Raw genomic sequence first — 18,240 nt, forward strand, 5'->3', positions numbered from 1 at the left:
CCTCCACTCCGCCCCTTACCCGAAGAACCCCAATGCCCGGCTGATTTCTGCAGACAGACCATTCCTCCTTCTCTGAACTCCTCCTCCATCCACACCCTGGCTTTTCCTTCCTGGATCTTCCCTGCTCAGAGGCATGGCTCAGCTCCCCTTGGGCAGAGGGCACAAGGCTGTGCCATGGGTGGCAGACACTAAGTCTGTTGTTTTATGACTCCCAGTAGTTGGCCCTCGGCTTCTACTTTAAGTTCCCAGTCATCTAAAAATCTGCAGGAGGAGCCCCCTCAGGCCCAAGTCCCCAGTAGCCATGCACTAGGCTCCAGACCTCACGCCCTCACGTGAGCCGTCCAGGGACCTCCTTCAGTTTCTGTCTCACAGACCAGTCAGACTGACGCCAAAGCACGGTTCCTTCCCAAGCAACTCACAGTCTAACTGTTACCTTCCCGTGTGCACAGGCATGGGGAACCAGCCTCACCCTGCGTAATGACACTCTACCGAAGAGACCTGGTCTGTACTAGACGGGGAGGGGCTTGGAGTGGGAGACAGTGTGTGAATGTGCGTATGTGTGTATGTGGTGTGTGTATGCATGTGCTTGTGCATGTGTGGTGTGTGCATAGGGGTTTGGTGTTTGTGCACATGTACACAGTGTGTGTGTGTGTGTGTGTAATGTGTGTGATGTGTGTGCATGCACACATGTGCGCATGGTGTGTATACATGTGTGTGCATGTGTGTATATGGGTGTGACATATGTGCATACATGCATGCAACACTGTTTTCATGAAAAGGGCTGCCTTAAATGAGGACGTGCTTTCTTCTCATTACTGCTGCCTAGAAACCACAGAACTGACACTGGGACTGCGGGGTTGGGGGCAGAGGGAGCATCTGCAGACACCCCAGGGGAGAGCAGAAGGGCCTTTCTTCCTGGAGCCACCAAGTGTCAGCTGGGCAATTGCTTAGCCTCTCTGAGTCTCTGTTTTCTCATCTGTAAATGGTGACAAGCAAAGAGACCTCGCAGGGTCATGCTAAGGGTTAAATAAGATGCTAGTGTGAGAGATCTAGGCAGTGCAAGGCACCAGGGGGCCCCGAGCCCATAGCCCATAGGAAAGGGGTTAGACAAACACACAGCGTCATCCCACCCAGGGCAGGACAACAAGGAAATCTGGAGTGAGAGTGGAAAGCCCGGCTGGGCTAGCAAAGTGATGCAGCTTTATTATGTAAAGTGCGTAGTGATTCTCAGTGTAATTAAGATGGATGGCTCTAATAGCCCTGCAGGGCCCGCGTCCACCACAGTGCAGGCATTTACTCTGCTCTGTGTGCAGGGGGCTTCAGGGGGACCAGGCCCATTAGAGAAAGGTGTGGAACACAGTCCTCAGCCACTGCCCTGGACTGAGGCCAGCAGAGGGGCCGTAGGCCAAGCCCAGGGGATCCTCTGCAGAGCCGCCTGTCCCCCAACATGGTCCTGACCCCTTACTCTGCAGAAGAAGTTCAGTGCTCCATCACCCACACAACTCTTTTTTGGATTAAGATGTCATCCTGCTGCCATGGTAAGAGAGCATAGCATACAAAAAAACCAATAACAATAATAATAATAATAATAATAATAATGCCCCAAGAGGTCATGGATCCTGTCCAAGATCACATCATAAACAGGCTCAGTCAGACGAAGGGACCTGCAAGCAGAGGTGCAGTCTCGCTGCACTGCAGAGCCCTCTCCTCTAGCACCCGGGCACCCGCGCAGTCTCAGCTCGGAGGGGGGCGGGGGAGCAAGCAGTTCACTGAGCCCCATTTCACTGAGATGATGATAATGCCGGCAGCTGACATTATTACTATGACTATTATTTGAAGAGCTTACGATGTGCCAGTCTGTTTAAATTAGCATTTTAAATAATTCCCACTACAACACTATGAGATTGGCATTATTACTATCCCTAGAGGGTAGCCGACATGGGTCACGTGGCTGGTCAGGAACTGTGCTGAGTCTCTGCCTGCATTTCCCTGGCCCTGGAGTCTGCACAGAGCAGGGGACTCCAGGGTCAGGAAGTTGTTCCTTGCAAACTGAACTAACAAGCAAAATAGAGACAGATTCATAGTTAGGGAGTAGGCAGACAGCTCTGGTGTGGGTTTTTGCGGGGGGGGGGAGGAGGGGGGAGGACGGTTAAGCAAAAAAGAAAAAAAGAGAAAGGACTCATGGGCATGAACAACAATGTGGTGATTGCGGGAGAGAGCGGGGGTGGAGATGGAAGAGGGTATGGGGGGATAAATGGTGATGGGAAAAAATAAATTAAGAAGAAAAAGGAAGTTGTTTCTTATAAAATACTAGAGGCCTGGTGCACGAAATTTATGCACGGGTGGGGTCCATAGGCCTGGCCAGTGATCAGGGCTGATCAGGTTCCCCCCCTCCTTGCCTCCCCCCACTTCTCCTTCCCTTGCTGCCCGCATCCACCGCCACCCAACTCCAGTTCCCCAGCCCAGCCCGGGGCCCAGCCCTGATCGGGTGATTGGGGCCTGCCGGCTGCGGGGAGGGACTGGTAAGTTGGCCAGCAGGCCCCAATTGGGCCAGGGCCTGCGGGCCAGGGGCAGCTCCTGCATTGAGTGTCTGCCCCCTGGTGGTCAGTGCACGTCATAGCGGCCGGTCGTTCCAGTCATTCCGTCGTAATGGTCACTTAGGATTTTATATATATAGATGAGTGATCCAAAATCTATCTATCAGAGAACCATGTTCCCTCAAGCCTGGGGAGCATCCCCTCTCCTCCCCTATAGCAATTCTCCCCCTAGGTCCACTTTGGGGTCCTCCCACCTCACCCCAAGGCCTAGCCCTACTTTCCCCAAAAGGCAGACTCTGGATCACCCAACCCACCTGTGAAGGCCTTGGTTCCTTGCTGGGCCTCGCTCTCCTCACAGCTGCATCAGCAAGATGGCCATCCAGGAACTGGGCAGGATGCTGCCCCGTAGCCCACACAGCCCACCCCTCTGGGCCTTCCCACTCAGTGCTGTGTGTGCAGGCAGCACTGGCCTCAAGGTCAGAGACTGGGGTCAGTGCCTTGCTCTGCCCTTCCTAACAGGGCAACCTTGGTCAAGCCACTGTAATCTCCCAATCCATGGTTTCTCCATCTGTAAAACGGGCACAGAAGTCAGGGAAGGGCTGTCACAGCAGTGATCAGAAAGACCAAGAGCCGCTATGTGCAAGGAGTTGGCTCTTGGTCCCTACAAAGCATACCTGGGGCTGAAAACCAGATAAAAATGCCAGGGAGGGGAGAAAACAGAGGAAGACAAATTTAAACTGCAGGTGTTTGGTTCTTTGGAGTCTGGTTAGGTTGACGACCTCCTTGCTGCAGGAGCCTTCCAGTATGGCTGCCCGGGCCGACGTGGGGCCTGCAGTTCTGAGCCCCCAGCTCCACCTGCACAGCCCATGGGGGAGGGACTTAAAGGAGCCAGGCTGCCATGGCACTCTGCCCCCCTCTCTGGGCAGAGACCCCCAGTGCCTTAGGGAACCTAAAGTCTTCCTCCTGATCCTGGCCTCTGCCTCCTTGGGCCCACCGGGAACACCAAGCCCCAGGACAGCTGACCTTACCCCACAGCACTTAGAGCAGAAAGTGCCCGACACGGCCGGCAGTCCCCACTGGGCACTGAGTGCCTCCTCAGGCCTTGCTGACCTGGCATCTTTCCAGCCAGGGTCACCTGCTCAGTAAGTGGGGCATCTCAAAGGGCCGTGTGGGGCAGTGTCCGGGCAGGGCTCAGGATGGGACCTAGATGGCCTCACCTCACTGTGTGGCCCCAGCAAGTCTCTAACCCTCTCTGAGCCCTGCTTTTTGCATGTATGAAATCAGAATAGTAACGCCCCCTCCCATGAGCTCCAATTACAGAGTGCACACCAGACCCTTCGTTTCCTGCCCAACAGCCCTCCGAGGGCTAAAGAGCTATGCGGGAAGGACACAGGGACAGGACAGGGACCAATGTCATTGACGCTCCCAAACTCTTCCTCTTTATGTTTCCTGAGGATGTGACAATTTGCTAAGCTGGAGTATTGTGTTAGTTAAAAACCCTTTTAAAATTCTATAAATGACATTTGATTATGAAGATTAACCACCTGGAAAGATGAAAGTATTCACTCAGAGCTGGGGTCTTGGAGTCAGAGAGATCTGGGTTTCATCTGCTGTTTCACCATCTGCAGCAGGAGACTCAGAAAGCGCCATCACGGGGCACACACTCACCTCATCGCTGGACAGCGAGCATTGCCACCTCTCCTCTTGGTAGGGGCCGGGCCCTAGCAGAAGTGCTCTTTCCTGACCCTTTATAAGGTGACAGCTTTGAAAGATGACCCCAACTTTGTAGGGTGACCACACATTTGTAAGGTGACCACCCCTTTGTAAGGTGACCACATCTTTATGACCACATCTTAGTGATCACATCTTTGTGAAGTGCCACATCTTTGTGAGGAGACCACGTCTTTGTGACCACATCTGTGTGAGGTGACCACAGCATTGATGGTAGAGGACGGATGGCTAGATGTGCCCATGACTTAGGAGTGGAAGTGTTGTCTACTGCCAGCCGACTAGTGCCCACATCAGACCCTCCCAAGCTCTCTCCTCCCTTTGGCCCTGTAGTCCACAAGGTTCAAGAGGAGGACTGTTCTCTCTGCCTAGATCTCTGAGTGGCTGTGATCAGCAGACTCCCAGGCAGTGCATATGGATAAGTAACATAAAGGACAAACAAGTCTGTTTTCCTGGCCACTTGAAAGGTGAGGGTGGGAGGGCAGGGCAGGGCCCAACCTTGCCTACCCGGACTGATGTAATTACTGTAAAGCTAAAATGTGGTCGTGTGCATAAGTCACGTGGCTCATAGCAGGTTCTGAAATGATAGCTGTGTCCCCTTGAAACTTAAAATTTAGGGCACAAGGCCCCTCCTTCCAAGGCAAGGATGTCAAATACCCAGAGTAGTAAGGACACACACTCGTGCATGTGAGATGTGAGGGAAGCAGAAAGGACACACACTCGTGCATGTGAGATGTGAGGGAAGCATATTTTTTTCACTGTCTCCTCCATGGAAACACTCAGGGCTTGTGGGTACCTCACACCAGAAAACAAACTTCGAGGCTATGAGATCCCTGGTTGCAGCTGTGGATGGGGAGGATGAAGATCAGGAGGGAGGGGATGACCATAAGCATGGGAGCGAGGAGCAGGGCCTGGCAGGAGTCTGGCAGCACAGCCCAGCACTGGGTGAGGGAGGCAGACCCTCAGCAAACCCCTTGCAGACTGTCCTACTGCCTGCTGAGTCAGTGATGCGGACCGAACCACAACAGTCGGTCCCACTGAGCAGACACTCGATCCTGGAGCCTGAACTCCAGGGCTCACATCCACTGCTGTCTGCCGTTCACCTCCCCAGCACAGTAAGAAGCCCTGAGGGAACGATGGCCCACCTCCTCCCAAGCCTGGTGGAAGCCTCTTCACCCATCATCTCTGCGGGGCTCTAGCACGGCCCGTGGCAGGCGCAGGCGGGCAATGAATGATGTTTCATAGACATGTGAGAAGGCCCAGTTTGCACAGGACACAGGAGGAGGCTGGGAAAGCCCACCCAGCAAACAGGAGCTTGGGCTTCCCCTCTGTGATGAGGCCTCCCCTTAGTCTCCAGAGAAGTCCTCGCCAGCACCCCACCCACAGCAGCCCCACCATCCACAGCCTTCAGTGCTAAACAGATGGCCATTGGCTCTGGTCCAGGGGGAGCTGATTTCTGGCGTCCTGCTGGCTCGTGTGCCTAGATGACTGTTTCCCAGGTGCAGATGCCACCAGCAGTCAGCTATTAAGTAAGCAGCACACCCTAGCCCCTGCTGCGTGTACACATATGTGTGTGTATGTCTGTGTGTTCCCAGGTGTCAGCACAGCTCCCAGCAGGATGAAGCCCAAAAGCACTGTGTCTGATGCCTCATATTTTCTGATGTGGCTAAGATGCTCATTTAGGAGCCATAGCCTGGTCCCCCAGCAGCAAGAACCTCATTGACTGTGTCTGTCTGAAGGTGTCCATACTCTGTACGCACCTCAAAATGTTTGGCAATCATTATTTAGCAACTGGATTCGGGGCTTCCAGGTCCTTCCAAACTGAAGGGAAAGGAATTAAGAAGACTTGATAAGGACTTGACACACATTTTCACAAAATCCCCAGGAGACAGAGCTCTATTCCTGTTTTAAAGATGGGACCCTGAAGTTCAGAGACATGAAGAAACTGGCCTGAGATCACACAGCAAAGAAATATCAGAGCAAGATCTCGAACCCACAGCCAGCTCAGCGAGGACTGCATGCACACTTGTTCTCACACGTCCTCACTTCCATGAGGAGTGTCCGAGGGAATCCAGTCTGCCTGGTTGCCCCGTGTCCATTGCTTCTTGAATGGGGGAGTTGGGTGGAAGTCGCTGCAGCGTCCACACACCTGGGGGCCTAGGGCTGTGACCCTCTGTGCGGTTGATGGGGGTTGAGTAGTCAGAGTTCACTCAGAGACCCAAAGCTACCCCTCACTCCAGTTCCCAGGAGTGGGGACTCACCACAAGGAGCAGGCGGCCACCACTTGGCTTCCTGCCCTGACTGAGCCCTCCAATTCCAATTGCCAAAGCCCTCAACTGCATGCACCGCTGGGCCACAGGGCTGAGCCCTTTCCTGTTCGTGATCAAGTCTGCACGTTGTCATCTCCGCAGACCTGTGTTCCCAGCACCTCGTGCCGCATGGAAGGGCACAGGCCGGCGGGGGGGGGGGGGGGGGGGGGGTTTCTCTGCTGCAGGAGCCTCAATGGGAACACTCGAGTGGCCAGTCAGTCATGGAGACTTTCTCACTCAAATGTTGGCATCTAGGCTGAGACACTGTAAGTGTGAACTCCCCTGAGACTTCCCACTGAAGTGCCCACGTGTGGCCTAGTCACATGGCATGGGACCTCCCAGCAGAGAGGCTGCGTTTCCAAAAGTGGCTCAAGAGAGAGACTGAGCTTCTCAACAGAACCAGGGCTGCATGGCCATTTCTGAAACTAGCCCTGGAAGTCACAGAGATTCAGCAGTCATGGCCAGCAGGTCACCAAGGCCAGCTCAGATCAAAGAGGGGGAATTAGGCCCCCCTCATGGGGCAGTGGCCGGTTCCCATTGACCAAGAGTATGTGGAGGGAGATAAGGCCCTGCTTTCTTTTTTTTTTTTTTTATCTTTATTGTTGAAAGTATTACATATGTCCTTTTTTCCCCCAATTGGCCCCTTCTAGCCCATACCTGCCCCACCCCAGGCCTTCATCACACTATTTTCTGTGCCTATGGGTTATGAATATCTATATCTATATATAAATAAGCCTAAGTGACCAAACGACCAGTCAACCAGTCACCATGGCATGCACTAACCATCAGGGGACAGACGCTCAATGCACAGGATCGGGTTCCCTCCTGTCTGGATCGGGCCTGCAGGGATCAGGCCAAAACTGGTTAGCCGACATCCCCCGAGGGGTCCCTGATTGCAAGAGGGTGCAGGCCAGGCCAAGGGAACCCACCAGTGCACTAATCAGTGCACCGGGCCTCTAGCATGCATATAAGTTTTTTGGTTAATCTCTTCCCAACCAACCTCCCCCACCTTCCCTCTGAGATTCCTGTCTGTTCCATGCTTCTGTCTCTGGATCTATTTTGTTCATCAGTTTTTGTTCTTTAGATGCCACATATGAGTGAGATGCTTGACTTTCTCTGACTGGCTTATTTTGCTTGCCTTCTTTGGAAAAATTCCCTGTAAGGGAAGAAGTGTGACTAATAGGATTTAGAGACTGAAGCCACTGTCATGTCCGTGACAATGCTCCTGACAGCTGTGGTACCCTCACCCACCCAGGGAGCACTACACAGAGCCTGGCCTGCCCGACAGTGGCAGGCACAGCTGGACCAGGAGGCCCCCAACCCTCTGTGGTGTCATCAGAAATGGGTGTTGAAAGGCTGGAGCCTGATTCTTCACAAACAAGGGAAACACATTCTGACAAAGCATGTCAGCGAGTCTGGGCAGAGAGCCCCTTTGTCTTTCAAAGGTGCCCCGAGTTCCTGGCAACGGCATGTGCTCCTCACTTCAGGGGAAAGATGCTCTCTGCCTCACCATAGCCAGGGGCCCTGGTGTGCCCCAAGCAAACACCAAAAACCCAGGCCCTCCCAAGGAAGGGTGGAAGCATCCCAGGCCTAGGGGTCCTTTATCTTTCCTCTTGCTTCTTCCAGGAAAACAAATACCCATTTAGGAACTTCTGCCTTGTCCCACCAAGACCACCTTTGACCAGTACAAAGGCAGCCATTGTCTCTACCTGTCACGTTTCCCTTAGAGTTCAGACCTATCTTCAAGACTTCGGGAAAGTAGCCTCCAGAGATGAAGAGGAGAGATGAGCAAGCTTGCTGCCAGGGCTACTGCACATCTCCCTCAGAGGAGAGCAAGTGGCATCAGTGTCACCCAGGGCCTTAGACCACAGGCTTTCTGCTCTGGACTTGTGGCTGAATGGGAGGACCATCTCCCTTCTTCTCAGGGCAGTGATGGCGTCCAGGGTCTCATAGGGGCAATCAGGAGAGTCCTGGGCTCTCAGCAGGGAGCCAAACCCCCTCATCCAAGAAGCTGAGAGCGTGCTCTGCAGGGAGTGGTGATGCAGAGGCTCACCGCAGAGAGGAGCAGACAGCCCGAGGCAGCTGCAGCAGCTGTGCTCAGGCACAGGGGACATGCCCTGAGGGCTGCCCAGACTGCTGGTGGCAGGAGGGAGAGCTGAGGCATGCAAAGAGAAGACCTGAAGAAATGTTATGTGACTGGGACCCTATGCCTAAAGCAGGCTGGGAAGTGTGAAGGAAGCACAGCTTACACTGGAGTTTAATGATATTTTAAATCAACAACAGGAAATGTGTACTAAATCAGCATGCAACTAATGAAAAACATAGACATGGCCATCACAGAAATCAGAGGATGTGGGAATCACTGTGTAGGTTTTATAGGCGCAGAAGCTGAGCTCAGTGACCATAAAATAGAAAGAGAAAAAAATAAAGTAACTGTGTCGGGGCTGTGAGGTGTGGAGTGGTGAGCATTGGTCTGGAAGACACAGGTCTGAGCTGGAACCCTCATCGGGTCCACCTCTGGGCCTCAGCTCACCCCTGAGAGGAGCGCGGGGACCACGCATTCTGTCGGCCGTGCTCGTCTGTAGACCAACAGGACTGTCCAAGAGCTGCAGGCAATGGCCAGGAGCTTCTTGTTTGCAGACCCGCCGACCATGGCCCCTGGTTGTGGGGAGAATGCCTCTGCCCAGCTATCGGGGCAAACAGGAGCGTGTCCTGTGGCTACTTGACCTGGCCTCCTTGAATACCAAAGGATCCTGGCCTCAACCTTTCCCAGAAGAAGCATTGCACTGTAAACTCCTTCTAATTCCAGTCAAAGCTCTCCTGAATGTTATTAAAATCACAAAAGTGGCTGCATGCAATTTTAATGTTCTCTACCAACAAATTCTGCAGGAGAAATCCCCCGGGCGCCCCATTGATCATTTAAGTAGCTACAACAAAGCATTTCAAGTCATGAGTTTTAACCAGAAAGATAATGAAATGAATATTTTATTTATGATGGGTCATCTGGTGATGAATTTTTTTCTAATTTTTTTATTAAAAAATCAAACAACTAAATCTTACCTCTTGTAAAGGCATTGATTAAGTAGATACCAGCCTCTTGGATTTATCAAGCACTCTCTCCACCAAGGTTCCTTGTAACAATGGGAGAGAATTTACAGGTCAATAACCTCTAAGAGAGTGTGCCGACCGAGTTAATTTGGTCCTGCACTTTTCGAAGACAGATGCCCTCGTAATGTTTTACTTGTCCCTAGTCTCCCACTGCTGCTACCCTAATATCCCCACAACTCAGTACCTTTGAATCAAAAGCTTGTGCCTGAAACTTAAAAACCTCTTAGAAGATTCCAAGAGTCCCAGGAAGCAGCACCGAGCCTGGATCCTTGTGAATGCAAGCCAGAACTTTCATGAGTAATAATGACTTCCTGTGCTGTCGGCCTTCATCTCTGGTTCCAGTCTTCATTTCTAAATCTTTGCAATTTCTGAGCGGTAGGATTCTCTTTGCTACGTATGGTGGACTTACTGCTGGCTTTATGCTAAGGCGATGACTCAGAATGGGGGCTGGCCAGGCTAGAAAGACCAACCAGGTGATTAGAGGTTGGGACTTTGAGCCAAGTGGTATCAGCCAAACCTACAGAGAAGAGGAGGAGATGGAGACTGAGTTCAATCACATAGCCAATGAATCAAGCCCTAGTCACACCTATATAATGAAGGCAAATAAAAATTATGGGACTGAGGCTCGCGAGAGCTTCCTGGTTGTTGATACACATCAATGTACCAGGAGGATGGCGTATCCCAAAAGCACAGAAGCTTCACATTGGGACCCTCCGGACTTTCCCCGTGTGTCTCTTCATTTGGCTGCTTGTGATTTGCATCCTCAATAGTAAAACTGTAATCATAAGTACCGTACTCTCCTGAGTTCCATGAATCTTTCTAGAGAATTACCGAAGCTCAGGGGCCAGTGAGAACCCACAAATGTGTAGTCAGTGGGTCAGAAGTGAAGGTGGCCTGGGAGCCCAGAGCTTGTAGCTGGTGTCTGGCGTGAGGCAGTCATATGCATATGCACTCACCTTGGTAGTTAGTGTCAGCATGGCATCACAGCTATGCCTCCAACTAACTTATTTACATACCAAGGAGCCACAATGTTCTAACCCAAGTTGATGACTAGCTGTGTGGAGAGGGGAGCTGGTGACACCATTAAAGGTCTAAAGGATAGACATTTTTGTTTTGGGATGTGGTAGGAAAAATTTTGAGATAGTCTCCAGCATGCCTGTCTTCTGGTGTCCACACTCAGTATACTCTTCTCTCCTTGAGCATGAGGAGCTTCACTCCTGTGACCAGGTTATGATATACAACATCACAATTCACTGGTGAGACCCAGAGGAGAGAGCAAGCCAAGCCCAAACTCCAGGAGGTGACAGATGGGTATGCTTCAGGCCATTAAGTTTGTGATAATTAGTTATGCAGCAACAGGAAGCTAGTATGCATGGAAATCTGTACCGGTTGAGGAAGCAGGAGGATACAACACCAGTTCTGCCAGGCAGACAGGGGTGGTTTGAGAGGAGAGCGATCAGAAGGTAGGAGAGGTGAACAACCAGAATTTTTCATGACATGAAACCAGATTCTCAGATGGGAACCTAAAGGAACTCTTGGGTTGGAGAGATGACGTTTGGCCTCAGAAGCAGCTTGATTTCTGTCTTCAAACTGAATGGGCTGTCTTATGTCAAAGGTATTAAACATGCCCAAGTGACTGGAAGCACAATAAGATGGATATGATCTCAAATTGATGCATATTATATCAACAAAATGCCTAGAAAATAGAAAAGGCTGCCTTTATTATTGGCACTAATTCATTCCAAATTCCTAATTACTTCCAAGTGCACAACATGCAATTGACTTACATTAGAAATAAGAGAAGAAATCAGGACAAGCAAATGGAGACTAGAAAATGAGTAGGTGAAGAACTGTCAACCACAGGCATTGGGTTGGATTGAAATCTCCCCCAGCCCATAGTTACTGTAACTCTATGTTTAAATGTCACTTCGAAGAGCCAGGACCACATTACCCAAGTGATGCTAGGAGGTGGGGTTGCATTGAGATGGGATTGGGTCACAAAGTGACACCTGAATTCTGCCCTCCTCTTGATTTTCTCAAAGAAAAACAATCAACTGAGGGAAAGGGGACTCTTGGGCTTTACCTCAAACCTCACTCTAAAGACCTACTCTCATTATTTCACCCCAAACAAAAGCCCAAGTAAGGAACCCAAAGCCATGAGGGAGCTGACCGAGGCCACCCACTCCAGACCTTTCTGCACCCAGGGAGAGCCAACAGCTTGGACCGCCTCCTGAGGTGAGCCTTGACTGTCACGTAGTTCTCTTCACCCCTCTGCAGGATTAGGCTCCATTTCCTGACTTTCATTGCATCATCTTTCTTGCATGGTTTGCTCCTTTAGTTGAAGCACATCCTTTAATCACTTTCTGAGAAAAGGCAGCAGAAGTCCATTTAAAGCTTGCCTGACTGAAATAGCCTCTGGCTTTCTTCTTCCTTGACTGATGTTTTATTGAGTAGAGGAGTCTAAGATGGGACATTTTTCCCAGAATGTGAAAGCATTGTCTAATGCTTTCCTATCCTGCTCTTGAGAAGCTGAAGATGTTCTGATTACTGGGCTACTGTACGTGGCCTGTTTTCCCTCTGCGCTTTAGTGTGGTGTTTCTTATTCCTAGCCCTCGATGCCTTCTCAGCAGGCCCTTTGAGTTCTAAAACCTTTCTTTTTCATTTCTGTTAGTTCCCTGTTTTCTCCTTCCCCACACACAGGATGGGTGGGGCCACCTCAGAAGCGATGGCAAATACAGTGAGCAGCAGGCCTTCATGCCTGTGTACTGAACCCTACCCAGGGCATCATGGGAGGGAGCACCGCTTCCCCAGCTGTGGTTCAGGGAGTCAGGGCCTTCATTTCCAGCATTGCCCGAGTAGAATAAAGTAGGCCAACCCCTTACCCCGAACCACCCAAAGCCGGTGGGAAAGCAACAGCTCTCAGTACTCAGAACCGTCCTCCCACCTCGAGCCCCGCTGACCAGTGCAGCCAGAATTTACCGACTCCACTGCTGCTCTGTTTCGATGCGACTAGTGAACCTGTGTGCTGCACCCCTCCCATAAGCTAGACTGTACCCCTGTGTATACTTCTCACCCAAGTCTTTATAAATAATTCCCTCTCCTCTGTGGTCTCTGTTCTTTCCTTCTGAAACTTGTGTTTGCTGGACATTGGACCGCATGGATTGATTATCTAATTTCATCTTTTTCCTGTTTTTCATCTCTGTGTTGTTGTTTTATTTTTATACTTCTGTCTGGGGATTTCTGAAACTTTATCTCCCAGTACTTCTATGGAATTTTTAAATCCCTGCAATCATACTTTTTAAATATATTTTTAGTGATTTCATAGAGGAAAAAAGAAAAAGACAGAAACATCAAGGATGAGAGAGAATCATTGATCGGCTGCCTCCTGCATGCCCCACACTGGGGATCAAGCCTGCAACCCGGGCATGTGCCCTGACCGGGAATTGAACCGTGACCTCCTGGTTCATAGGTCGATGCTCAACCACTGAGCTACCCCAGCTGGGCCCTGCAGTCATATTATTAATCCATGCCTTTTGCTTTTACACAGCAGCCTCCTCTTGTCTGGGAAAGGCCATCTTTATCTGATTGTTGAGGCGTTTGGAGTAGTCTTCTGCTTCCCACGGTGTACTTTTGCACCCTGCACTTTCCCTGTGGTTTTCGTTTGCTTCTGTTTGGGATTTTCACTACAGTTTTTGTCTCTTGTTCACATCAGCAGTATTCCTCCAACGCCTGGTGGCTCTCAGCTGCCCGTAGTCCAGCCCGAGGTGCTCGGAAGCTGGGTGGAGCCAGCTGGGCAGTGACAGGGTCCCACCGGCTCTCTTCACTGACCGGGAAGGCGTTGGCTTTCCTTCAGTGCATGTCGCACATCAGAACTGCTACCCAAAGACGGCTGCTCACTGCGCTTCCCGCCCTGGCTGAGTGTCCGGCTGCCTCCACTGTGCTGGGGGGAGCTGTCTACGCCCCTCTGTCCGGGCCACCGCAAGGCTGCTGCCAGTGCACACGCATCATGACAAAGGTGCCTGCCGCACGCTGCCCGGGGCTGAGCTCTCCGGCGTGGAAAGGGACTCAGGTTCCTGCCACCTCGCCCTCTCTCTGTGCTGCTCTCTCCGCCTCTCCCGTTCCAGCCTGGGAGGCTGTTTCACGCGTGGCCAACGCCACCAGGGGAGCCGAGCAGCCTCAGAGCAGCACGGGAACCTCCAGGCGGCATCTTCAGAGGGCTACGGTCTGGCACCAAAGCCTGGTGTTTGCCACGCTGGCCCTCGCCCTACCTTCAGAATTTACCTTTGTTCTGCAGAGACAACGTGGTTTCCAGGGAGACAGGGCACCCTGTTCCACGTGGAACTGCGAGCGGTGGGAAGAACAGCGGGAAGACCCCGGAGATGCTGCTGGTCCTGCTCGGCTGCCTCCTGCCTGCCGCCGGCGCCGGCGGGGAGAGCTGCCTCCGCTGCTGGCCAGAGCTGCCCCTGCTGATGGACTACGACCTGCAGGTCCTGTGGGGTCCGCCGGGGCCACCCCGGGAGCTCTCCCGAAGCCTCCAGGCCCTGCTCCTGCAGGCTCCCGTCCTGCTGGAGCCCCGGTATCTGGGTGAGGTGCATCGTGGAGACCGGGGTCCAGGCTGGCCCTGCGCCTGGGCTGGGAGCTCACTCCCCTGTCTCCTTCCTCGCATGTCCCATCTCAGGGCAGGAGCAGCTGGAGCGAGAAGCAGCCGAGTTATTCGATCACATCGACAGAGCCATCGGGAAGTTTCGGGCTGGTGAGAGGCCGCGTGTCCCAGGGCCCCCGCTTCAGGGAGACAGGGTGTGGCCCGCCCAGGCCTCCCCAGAAGACCCACTGGTCCTGGGGTGGGAGGTGTGCTGAGGGTGGGCCGCGGCCTCTGTCTGGGATGTCCCTCTGGAGTCCGTGCTTGAGAAGCCTGGTTGGCATTCCCAGTGCTGAGACAGCTGCGTGATTGATCTGACCTGAGACGCAGGCAGCCTACACCCCTCCCTCCCACGCCGCCAGACACACCGTCACTCCTGAACGAGCTTCACGTCCAGAAGCAGCTGTTTGCTGAGAGGCTGAGCAAGGCTTCTGAGGAGCTCAAGGAGCAGGGTGAGAGGGGCTGCCCGCCACGCCCGGCCCTTCCCCAGCCTTCAGCCCTGAGGCTGAGAGCGGAGTCCAGTCATCCCTGCCCCCTACCGGGCGCCTGTCCACACCTCCCAGCGTCACTTCCTGCTCACACCCCGCCCCTCCTGGCCCTGTCTGCCTCCCTGGCACCTCAGTTTCTCCACCATCTCACCCTCGGGCAGCCTGCAACAGCTCCTGTGGTGAGTACTGGGGGCCCGGCCTGGGCCTGGGCCTGGGGTGAGGGGCACCCGGCCCTCGCTAAGGCTCCTGCCCACCCCTCTCGCAGCCCTACCCTTCAAACTGGAGGTCATCAGCTGTGTCAACTGCAGAGCACACCTCCTCACCTGCAGAGACCCCACCCTCTGCCCAGGTCAGTGGCCAGCGGCCGTCCGGCTCCAGCCACCCCAGCCTCGGGTCGCTGTTGTCCCTTCCCCCATTGCCTGCCACTTCTGTCCAGCCCTGCGCTAGCTCTCCTTTGTCACCGTGAAGGTGGCACCTCCGAGATCCGGCAGGTCCACATGTCCCGCTGCAGAACCACAGAGTGGCCTGTCCCTGGACGCCTCGCTCGGCTGCAAAGCCAGCAGGCTGAGACCGGCCCAGACCGTCTCCACCCCCAGATCTGCTCTTCCCTCGGGGCTCTCTTAGCAAATGGCCCCGCCCTAAGAGCTCAGCCTCCTGAGCCAGAAATCGCCCTCCCCTTCCCCAGTCATGGAACCATCAAGTCTTATGAAATAATTTGTGAATGTGTTGACATATTTTCATTCCAACATCCACCCTCTTCTCCGGGCCTCCTCACCTCTCACCCGCATTATGACTACACCCTCCGGTCACATCTTATTCAGCAAGCAAAGACCTTTTTCTCAAGAGAAAAATCTGCCGATGTCACTCCCTGTAGATAACTTTCAGTAGCTCTCGATTCCCCCCATAAAGTCCACCGTCCTCGGAGACCCTGTGTGAGCCACCCTGCTCACCTCCAGCTCCGGGCTCCCCAGCCACACTGGCCAGCTTTATATTTCTGTCCTTGAACTTCCTGTGCCCTTTGCCTGGCCTGAATTCCCACTTGGCTCTCAAAGTCAGCCAGGACTCCTGCTTCCTAAGAAGCCTCCCCTGACCAGCTCCCGCCCCCTGGGCTGGCCCGTCAGCCTCCTCAGCCTCCTGCTCCCGCCCCGTCCCGTCCTGCATCCCGTGGACACCACATGCAGTTGTTTGCTTGTCTCCCTCCTGGAGAGCAGGGGCCAGGTCTCATTCATCTTGGAGTTTGCTGGGCACACAGTAGGTGCTCAGTAAGTAGTTGTAGACAATTGACTGGGCGGGTGAATGAAGCAAGGAAAGAGGGTGGCTTTCTCTCTGAGCCAAGACACCCCTGACTGCTCCCCAAACCGCTGGCCCCTCTGTTACCCCACCCCCACCCCCAGGCTGGAGCCAGCAGACTCTCCTGTGGGCTGTGAGCCTCTGCATTACTCTGTCCCTGGCAGTCGTAGCTGGAGGTGGGTGAGTGACTTCCCAAGCCCCGAATCCCCAAAGCAGACCCACTGCTCCTGGACTGACCCATTTCCGCCTGTCTCCTGGCCCAGATGGTACATTTTCTGGCACAAGAAGCAGGCAGAAGAGGTACTGGAGGACACCCCTGCTCGGCTCAAGGGCTCCCGAGGATGGGATGCTGGGCCTGCCCTGGGGTGGAGTGTGGCTGGAGGCTCCAACTCTGACCTCCAGCGCCTGGCACCCAGAGCATAGGGGAATCAGGGCTGGGACCCATTAGCCTTCCTTACCCCACCCACACCCAGTGTGAGCAGCCAGATGCACAGAGGGCCAGGGCCCAGGACGCAGAGGCAGCAAAGCTCCCAGGCTCCCACCTGATCCACCAGGTGCCCTCTCCCCACAGCTGCTATAGCCCCTCTCCAGACCCACCCGGTCCCGCTGCCCCCGCGCCCTGAGAAGCACCGGCTATCGGGATGCCTGGCCCTCAGTGAGGGCAGGTGAGGGTCACGGAGGTGAGGGTGCAAACCTGGCTTCACTCTCAGCAGGGACCCAGCAGGCTGCCTGTCCCCCAGAGCTGAGCAGGGGTCCCCGCGCTGTCAGGAAGCCCCCTCTCCGGACCCCCTGCATGGCAAGGTGACTGCTCTGGGTTCTGCCTTGTGAAGTCCCTCATTAAACTCCCTCGGTGTTCTGGCTACTGCACGCCCTGCTTCCTGCTGGGACCTGCACATGCAGCACAATGCACCCTCCCACGCGGTCCGCAGGGACCACCCTCCCACTCCACAAGCGCCGTCCACTGCCCTGGTCCCACAGTGGTAGGTCCACAGGCTCACCCAGCTCGCCTGATCCCAACACCATAGATGAGCCCAGGGCTGGCCTGCGTCTCCCGAGGGGTCCCAGCGGCTACGGGTGGAGGGGGGCGAGGGGCAGAGGGAGGCCAGCTGAGGGCGCACTCAGAGCAGCGGCTGGTTAAGAACACCATGAAACAGGCTCCGAATCACACCACAGCGGTGTTTGCGCGGGGCCTGGCCAAGATGTCCTCCTGGGGCCACTGTGCTGCTGGCACGGAGTTTCCCTGGCCCTCCGAAGGCGTGGCCGCTCCCGCTCCATCTCCCTCCTGGCCCTCCGAAGGCTTGGCCCCTCCAGCTCCATCTCCCTCCTGCCCCTCCGAAGGCTTGGCCGCCTCCCGCTCCATCTCCCTCCTGGCCCTCTGAAGGCTTGGCCTCCTCCTGCTCCATCTCTTTCCATGTCCTTTTCTGTCGGCCCCCAAGGCTTCCAGGTTGAACGGAACCATGTCCCCAAGGCTCCACTCTGGCCCTTCCGCTCAGCCCTGCGCCCTCCCCACTGAGGCTGCAGGCCTCCAGCCTCGGCCAGGCTCTCCCTGGGACTAAACAGGACCTCTCCAGCCCTGGGCGCACACAGGCCCGGGGCCCTGAGAGCAGGTCAGCTCCTGGGGCCGAAGGAGAGCAGATCTGAGCCCAGATGCTAACGTTCTGGGTTCCCCTCTGCCTCTCAGTGTCCCCATCTGAACACAGGCAGATGCGCATCCCAGGGTGCGCCCTGACCCTGGAGCCCTGGGGTCATATCTGCCATCCCTGACTTGCCTGTGCTGCGGACCCACATTCAATTCCCTTCCCCCACTGCAAGCCTCTGTAATCCTGCTTCAGCCGGGCTCAGCTCCTAAACCCCGCCGCTGGCCTCCTCAGGCCTGCCAGTGCCCGCCCTGTAGTGGGAAGCGGCTGGCTCTCACAGCACATCCCACAGTAGGGCCACTCCCGGGCCTGGGGCGGAAGGACTCCAGGAGACTGAAGTGAGATGCGAACAAACCATAACCGGCAACCTGGGCAGGGAACGCCGTGACCACGGGCAGCAGTGGGTCCCCAGCCACGGGGACCTCCAGCTCACCCAGCCAGGGATCCCAGAAGGCCTCCCTGAGGCGGTGTCTTCAAGTGGGAGAGACAGAGGGCAGGCAGGGA

The 18,240-nt window shown here is 54.5% G+C and overlaps 1 protein-coding gene across 1 annotated transcript; it reads left to right on the forward strand.

Moving 5' to 3' along the window:
- Window positions 1–14,042: 14,042 nt before the first annotated feature.
- Window positions 14,043–16,952, forward strand: TEX51 (testis expressed 51). Its single transcript, XM_054723491.1, is given in 9 exon segments — window positions 14,043–14,266; window positions 14,361–14,435; window positions 14,684–14,808; window positions 14,811–14,988; window positions 15,075–15,158; window positions 15,278–15,526; window positions 16,204–16,275; window positions 16,363–16,399; window positions 16,810–16,952. Coding segments are annotated over 9 exon segments (1,143 nt in total). The 5' UTR covers window positions 14,043–14,061; the 3' UTR covers window positions 16,928–16,952.
- The last annotated feature ends 1,288 nt before the right edge of the window (window positions 16,953–18,240 follow it).

This window comes from Eptesicus fuscus, chromosome 11, assembly GCF_027574615.1.
Source record: "Eptesicus fuscus isolate TK198812 chromosome 11, DD_ASM_mEF_20220401, whole genome shotgun sequence".
NCBI lineage: Eukaryota > Metazoa > Chordata > Mammalia > Chiroptera > Vespertilionidae > Eptesicus > Eptesicus fuscus.